The 7,455-nt window shown below is 44.3% G+C and overlaps 1 protein-coding gene across 1 annotated transcript; it reads right to left on the bottom strand.

Moving 5' to 3' along the window:
* Positions 1-5,971: 5,971 nt before the first annotated feature.
* Positions 5,972-6,463, bottom strand: LOC138265136 (protein LDOC1-like). The gene has a single exon (XM_069212679.1). The coding sequence runs from the start codon at positions 6,461-6,463 to the stop codon at positions 5,972-5,974; it is 492 nt and encodes a 163-aa protein (XP_069068780.1).
* Between the last annotated feature and the right edge of the window lie 992 nt (positions 6,464-7,455).

The following is a 7,455-nucleotide window of genomic DNA, read 5'->3' as shown; positions in this document are numbered from 1 at the left end:
CCATAGGGCCCAATGTTAACCAATCAGGAGTTGCACAGCGGAACTCGACCGCCTCCCGCAACGGCGCACATCATCAGCGGCATTACCTCATTTCCACCTGTCCATCCACACAGGACAGACGGACGCCATTTCAGGGGGGGGCAGGCCATGGCATCTAACTGCGTCACAGCACACATAGGCACCATTTGGGCCTATACAACAAGATACTGGTTCAGTCACAACATGCAATGCACTGTACATTTTTAAAATGTTGAACAGTGAGAAGATGCTCATAGTTTTGCCCCCTAGATTGCAATCGCTGCAGATGAATAGGAGATGGAGACATCCCCCTGTGTACAGGCCCCTGGTGGACTTGGCAACAATGGAGGACAGGCACATTATCCTTACCTACAGACTTGACAGGGCCACAATCCAAGAGCTGTGTGCCCAATTGGAGCCAGACCTGATCTCTGCTATCTTTCACCCCACTGGGATCCCCCCTCTTGTGCAAGTGCTATCTGTGTTCCATTTCTTGGCAAGTGGTTCTTTCCAAGTGACAGTGGGCTTGGCAGCAGGAATGTCACAGCCAATGTTCTCAATAGTGCTGACAAGAGTGTTGGCTGCCCTGATTAAACACTTGTGCAGCTACATTGTTTTCCCCCAGGTGGAGGATTTAGCCACTGTGAAGGATGACTTCTATGCAACGGGACATATCCCCAACATCACTTGGGCAATTGATGGTACACATATTGCCTTTGTCCCCCTCCCTCCCGGAGAAATGAACAGGTGTTCAGAAATTGAAAGAGCTTTCACTCGATGAATGTGCAGATACTGTGCTTGGCGGCCCAGTACATCTCCTATGTCTATGCAAAGTATCCTGGGTCTCTGCATGATGCCTTTATCCTGAGGAATAGCAGCATCCCATATGTGATGGCTCAACTCCAGAGGCACAGGGTGTGGCTAATAGGTGAGCCCATGGTTCCCACCCAGTATATGTTAGGGTATGGGTATGGGGTTGGCCCTAAGGGTTGTTGTTTGGCTAACAGTTTCCCTGGATTTTTGCAGGTCACTCTGGTTACCCCCAACGTCTCATGGCTACTGACCCCAGTGAGGAGTCCCAGGACAAGGGCAGAGGAACGTTACAATGAGGCACATGGGTGAACAAGAACAATTATAGAGCTAATCTTTTGCCTCCTAAAGGCCAGGTTTTGGTGTCTCCATCTAACAGGTGGTTCCCTGTGCTACTCACCCAAGAAGGTGTGCCAGATCATTGTGGCATGTTGCACAATCTTGCTTTACGTCACCAGGTACCTTTTCTGCAGGAGGATTCGTCTGGAGATGGGCGTGTAGCAGCGGTGGAGCCTGTGGACAGTGATGAAGAGGTGTCACAACCTACTCGCTGTCTGTGTCGGTGGCCCACTGGAAATGTGGCGAGGTCTTTGTTCTTATAGGTTCTGCCTTGGACCAAGTAGGGGCGACCCTTTCTGGTAGTCACGGTGCTGCTGACGGAGGTAACGCCAAAGGCAGTCTGTGCCCTCCAGAAGGAGTCCCCGAGGGGAAAAACCCCAAAGGGGAAAAAACCTCAAATAGGAACTCCTGGAACAAAAACAAAAGGTAAAAATAAGTCTGAACAAAAGGCAAAAAATTACAAAGAAAAAGCTGGAACAGGCTCAGAAATGTAATATTTGACGCAGAAGTACAGGAGCGAAGATCACCACCCAAAGGAAGTATTGCAGCGCAAGGAGAACAGGAATCACACACACCTTATATACTCAAAGATAAGGAAGTGACTGGCAGGAAGTAAAAGACACCATATTGGATTGGGAACAGAACATAGAATTCCATAGTAAAGTTACCATGTTAAGTAAGGTTCCAAAGGCAAGCAAGGAGAAGGAAGGTATGCTGGGACAGAGAAAAGAATCATGGACATGAAAGAAAGGCATAAAGTCAGGAAGAAACGAGGAAGGCAGAAAAGAAGAAAGAAAAAGAAGCAGAAGGTAAGTGGGGGAAAATGGAGAGTGGGGAGAGGCAAGAAACTACCGCGGGCACGTTGTGCCATTACTGTAGCAAGGCCCCATGCCCAATTTGGGGCCTCGATAAAGATAAGATATTGCAAGAGCGTGGGGCATCATACCGCCGCGCGCCGCGTCCCGAGCCAAATGTTCAGCTCGTGCTGTGGCAAGACAGTAGGTCCGCCTCCCCCCGCCACCAGAGCAATGGGTTTCTACGGAAACAGCTGAATAAATTGACGAAACAGAAGAGGCATCTTCCCAAGAACATTCACTAAGAGGATAGCCTTTCCAATCAATAAGATACTGAAGATGGATCCGGAATATACGAGAGTCACATATTTCCTGTACTTCTTATTCAGGTTCATTATCTACCAACAAAGGAGGAGGACATGTGTAATGTGGGGAAAAAGGATCAGGTGTATAGGGTTTCAACTCAGAGACATGAAAGACTGGATGGATTTTCCAGGTTCGAGGTAAACGGAGACGGAAAATTACAGGATTAATTTTCTGAAGAATACAAAAGGGTCCGTAGTAACGAGACAAACTTATTTTGGGAAAAACGTAGGGGCAAAAATCTTGAAGAAAGCCAAACTTTATCTTGGACGTGATAAGCTAAAGCCTCACTTAGTTTCTTATCAGCCATTCTTTTCATGTATCTTTTAGTGACTAATAGTTTAGATCGAATAAGTCTTTGAATTCTATGTAGTCTTTTGGAAAGAGAGGTGATAGCAGGAAGTGTAGAGGAGGTCTTGGGAGTAGTAGGAAAAGATGTGGGATGGAATCCATCTGAACAGAAAAAAGGAGTGACCTTGGAGGCACTATGGACGGTATTATTGTAAGAAAACTCTGCAATGGTAAGATAAGTGCTCCAGTTACTCTGAGTGGAATTACAAAAACAACAAAGATATTGCTCAAGTCCCTGGTTGAGACGTTCGGTCTGCCCATTGGTTTGGGGATGAAATCCAGATGATAACGCTACATTGATATTTAAGATCTTACAAAAGTGTTTCCATAACCGTGATATGTATTGAGGTCCCCTGTCTGACACAATACTTTCTGGGAGACCATGGAGACGAAAAATGTGTTGAATAAAGATCTGACTCAATTCTTGTGAGGTGGGTAATTTCTTCAAAGCAGTAAAATAAGCCATTTTAGTAAAATAATCTATCATCACCATTGTAACTCTGTTTGCTGCTGATGAAGGTAATGAGCACATAAAGTCGGTTTATATCGTATGCTAACGGGCTGGTGGAACTGGTAATGGTTGAAGTAGTCCTGCGGGCCTAGTACGGGATACTTTTACTTGGGCACAAATGGGACAAGATTCCACGTATCTTTCGGTGTCTTGTTTCAACATAGGCCACCAAAAAGAGCGGAGAAGTAATTCCTGCATGGCTTTAATACCCTGATGACCAGCTACTGGGGATTCATGACACATCTGAAGTGCCTTTTCTTGCACTTTTTTAGAAGGTAGAAATAAGGTGTCCTTGTAATAGTAGTATTCTTTATGTTTGCGTATCTTGGGATGTAGATTCTTTAGTTCTTGTTCTGAAAGGGTTGTGTATTCAGATTGTACTTCATCTACGAACGACTGAACTACACCAATTATCTTGTCTGGTTCAAGTACATATTGTGAAGGGGTATTAGAACTGTCAGCATAACGGCGAGATAGGGCATCGGCCAAAATGTTTTGAGATCCTGGAATATAGGTAATATAGAAATCGTATTGACTAAAGAAAAAGGCCCAACGAGCTTGTCGACTGTTTCGACACTGAAAACTGCGTAAGCATTGCAGATTATGATGGTCCGTTCTTACTTCAAAAGGTTCCTTTGAACCCATTAGGAATTGTCTCCACTCTTGGCAGGCAGTTTTTACAGCCAACAGTTCTCTTTCCAGTACTGAATAATTTTGTTCAGAATCAGAGAGCACATGGGATAAATAAAAGATCAGATTTTCTAATCCATCGTCGTCTTGCTGTTGTAGTAATACTGCTCCGATGGCTCTTTCGGAAGCATCAGTAACTACTATGAATTGTTTGTTGGTGTCCGGATGTCTCAGTATGGGTGTTTAAGTGAATGCGTGTTTTAGGTTCTGAAAAACAGTCTCAGCCATGTCTGTCCAGATAAAACTGTTTCGCAAACTCCCTTTTTTGAGAGTTTGTGTAATTTGACTGGTTTGTTTTGCAAAGTCCAGGATAAATTGACAGTAGAAGTTGGCCAGCCCTAAGAAACATTGAGTTTCCTTGATTGATGAAGGAGATGGCCAGTCTAGAATGTCTTGAACTTTTCCAGATCCACAGAGATACCAATTGGACTGATATGATAGCCTAAATATTTCACCTCAGTCTTATCAAATTCGCATTTCTCCTGTTTACAGTAAAGTTGATGTTGCCGGAGTCTAGTTAAGACTTGCTTAACATGTGTAGGATGAAGTTCAGGGTGTCTGGAATATATGAGGATATCGTCTAAATAAATCACTACAGTGTGGTTTAATAAGTTGGAGAATATGGAATCCTTAAATCTTCGAAACACTGAGGGGGCGTTTGTTAAGCCAAAAGGCGTAACCTTATATTCATAATGTCCAAAAGGGTTCTGAAAGGCAGTTTTCCACTCATCTCCCTCCTTAATATGCAAGAGATGATAGGCTCCGCGAAGATCTAATTTTGTGAACATTTGTGCCCCTCTGACAACCTCCAAAATGTCTTTGATGAGGGGTAGTGGATATCAGTCTTTTATGGTGATTTTATTTAATCCACGGAAGCCTACACAGGGACGAAGATCTTTTGTCTCTTTAGGTGCAAAGAAGAGGGGAGCCCCTGCAGGAGAAGAAGATGGTGTAATAAGACCACTCTGTAGATTTTCTTGAAGATAGTCCTTGAGAAACTTTCTTTCTGGTTGAGTGAGAGAAAACATTCTTCCAAAAGGAACAATCGTTCCAGGTTCCAGGGGAATTGTACAATCATAGTCTCTGTGTGGAGGTAATACGGGCTTTGATGGTTTTTTAAATACGTCGATAAATTCCAGATATAGGTTTGGTACCTCCTCAACTGAACTTATGGAATGTCCTACATTTGCTTCTGAGGTTATTATTTTTCTGGGAGACCAATAGGTGCGAGAAGCATAGCAATGATCGTGACAAAACTTAAAAGACAAAGAAATTGTTCTGGTTTCCCAGTTAATATACCGATTGTGTCTTATGAACCATGGGATTCCTAGGATGGTAGAATGATTGGGGGAGGAAATTAAATCAAAAAAGACATGTTCCTGATATTTCCCAAAGTGTAGACCTAAAATCGAAGTGGTATTAATAACAGGACCGGAGGATAGTAAGGATCCGTCTACAGTATGCACTTGTTCTGGAACGTCTTTAGGCAGTATTGGAAGTTGTAGTTATTTTTAGACCAGGTCATATCCATATGAGTGCCACTAGGTCCACCATCTAATAATGCCAGGGTCCTTTCTTCATGACCATCAGGTAATTGCAGGATAACAGGTAACATAAATAGAATAGTGGCATCTTCCTTGGAAGAACTGATGGAAGGTATTGCAGAATATCCTGTCCCCTCCCTTCTCACAGAGGACGGGAAGTGGCATTTCCCAAGGTCTTCATAGGACGAACTGGACAAGTACGGAGCAAATGACCAGATGCACCACAATAAAGGCACAATCCTCTTCTCCGTCTGTCTTCACGTTCGCTAGTTGTGAGTGGATCACGAGCAGTATCTACCTGCAAAGGTTCTCCTTCTGTCTCTCTAGATACAGGTCGAGGTTCTTCAGGACGATGTACAAAGACACGTGAGTTGCTTGACTGGGAAGGTCCACGATTCTTTCTTTTTTCTAGACGACATTCTTGGAGACGGTATTCTATAGAGAGAGCTAAATCCATCAAACCTCGGAGATCTTTATTCTGGTAGAGTATACTAATTCGTCTTTAATGTCTTCTCGCAAACCTTTGCGAAAAAGAGTTACCAGAGTACGCTCTACCCATGTTGTCTGAAGCATGTGATGTATTGGAGAACATCTTGAGTGCCTTGTTGAATATCACAAAGCGCTTCTTCTGCTGATACTTCCAATCCTGGGAGTTCAAACATTTGTTTGAATCTGTTCACAAAGGCTGAGTAATCAGACAACACAGGGTCGTTGGAGGCTACTATCGGAGTCGCCCAGGCCAAAGCAGGACCTAACAAGGCACTGATGAGATAAACCACCTTCGATTTATCTTGTGAAAATTGTGTGGATCTAAAGGCAAAGTAGACAGTCAGAGCATCGAGGAATTCTCGCAGCTTATTTGGGTCTCCTGAAAACCGAGGTGTAGTAGTAGAGACAGTAGGAACGTCAGTACTTCGGGATGCCAAGGTTTGTCGTAGAGCCACATTTTCATTTCTTAACTGCTGCAGTTCCTGGGCTTGTTGCTGAATAGTTACGAGCAGGGACTGGTTAGCGTCTGCAGCAGCCGTTGCAGTATCTTCCATTCTGCCTGATGAAGTCTGTTAGGTGCTGCAATCTGTCACGACCTACTCGTTGTCTGTGTTGGTGGCCGACTGGAAATGTGGCAAGGTCTTTGTTCTTATAGGTTTTGCCTTGGACCAAGTAGGGGCGACCCTTTCTGGTAGCCACGGTGCTGCTGACGGAGGGAACACCAAAGGCAGTCCGTGCCCTCCAGAAGGAGTCCCCGAGGGAAAAAAACATAATGGGGAATAAAAACTCAAATAGGAACTCCTGGAACAAAAACAAAAAGGTAAAAATAAATCTGAACAAAAGGCAAAAAATGATAAAGAAAAAGCTGGAACAGGCTCAGAAATCTATATCTGACGCAGAAGAACAGGAGTGAAGATCACCACCCAAAGGAAGTGTTGCAGCACAAGGAGAACAGGAATCACACACCTCATATACTCAAAGAACAGGAAGTGATCGGCAGGAAGTAAAAGACACCATATTGGATTGGGAACAGAACATAGAATTCCATAGTAAAGTCACCATGTTAAGTAAGGGTCCAAAGGCATGCAGGGAGAAGGAAGACATGCTGGGAAAGAGAAAAGAATCATGGACATGAAAGAAAGGCATAAAGTCAGGAAGAAACGAGAAAGACAGAAAAGAAAGAAAGAAAAAGAAGCAGAAGGTAAGTGGGGGAAAATGGAGAATGGGGAGAGACAAGAAACTACCGGGGCGCGTCGCACCATTTCTGTAGCGAGGCCCCATGCCCAATTTTGGGCCTCGATAAAGATAAGATATTGCAGGAGCGCGGCGTGTCCTACTGCCGCAGCCGTGTCCCGAGCCGAATGTTTGGCTCGCGCTGCGGCTCGTGCCGCGACAGGAGGAGGCTGCGGATGAGGATGTGGACAATAGAATATCAATCATACGACAGTACTTCCAGTGACACACAGGTAAAACACTGTAGCCTCACCTTCCATTGACAGTTTTGTATTGGATACTGTCACTGGCAGGCTGATATTACCACCACTAT

The sequence above is a fragment of the Pleurodeles waltl genome, chromosome 11 (genome assembly GCF_031143425.1).
Source record: "Pleurodeles waltl isolate 20211129_DDA chromosome 11, aPleWal1.hap1.20221129, whole genome shotgun sequence".
In the NCBI taxonomy this organism is placed as follows: Eukaryota; Metazoa; Chordata; class Amphibia; order Caudata; family Salamandridae; genus Pleurodeles; species Pleurodeles waltl.
This window is presented reverse-complemented; position numbering and strand designations above follow the sequence as displayed.

What these genes read in the sequence shown, in the direction of transcription:
- LOC138265136 (XM_069212679.1), bottom strand. Translation starts at nt 6,463, where the DNA reads ATGGAAGATACTGCAACGGCTGCTGCAGACGCTAACCAGTCCCTGCTC.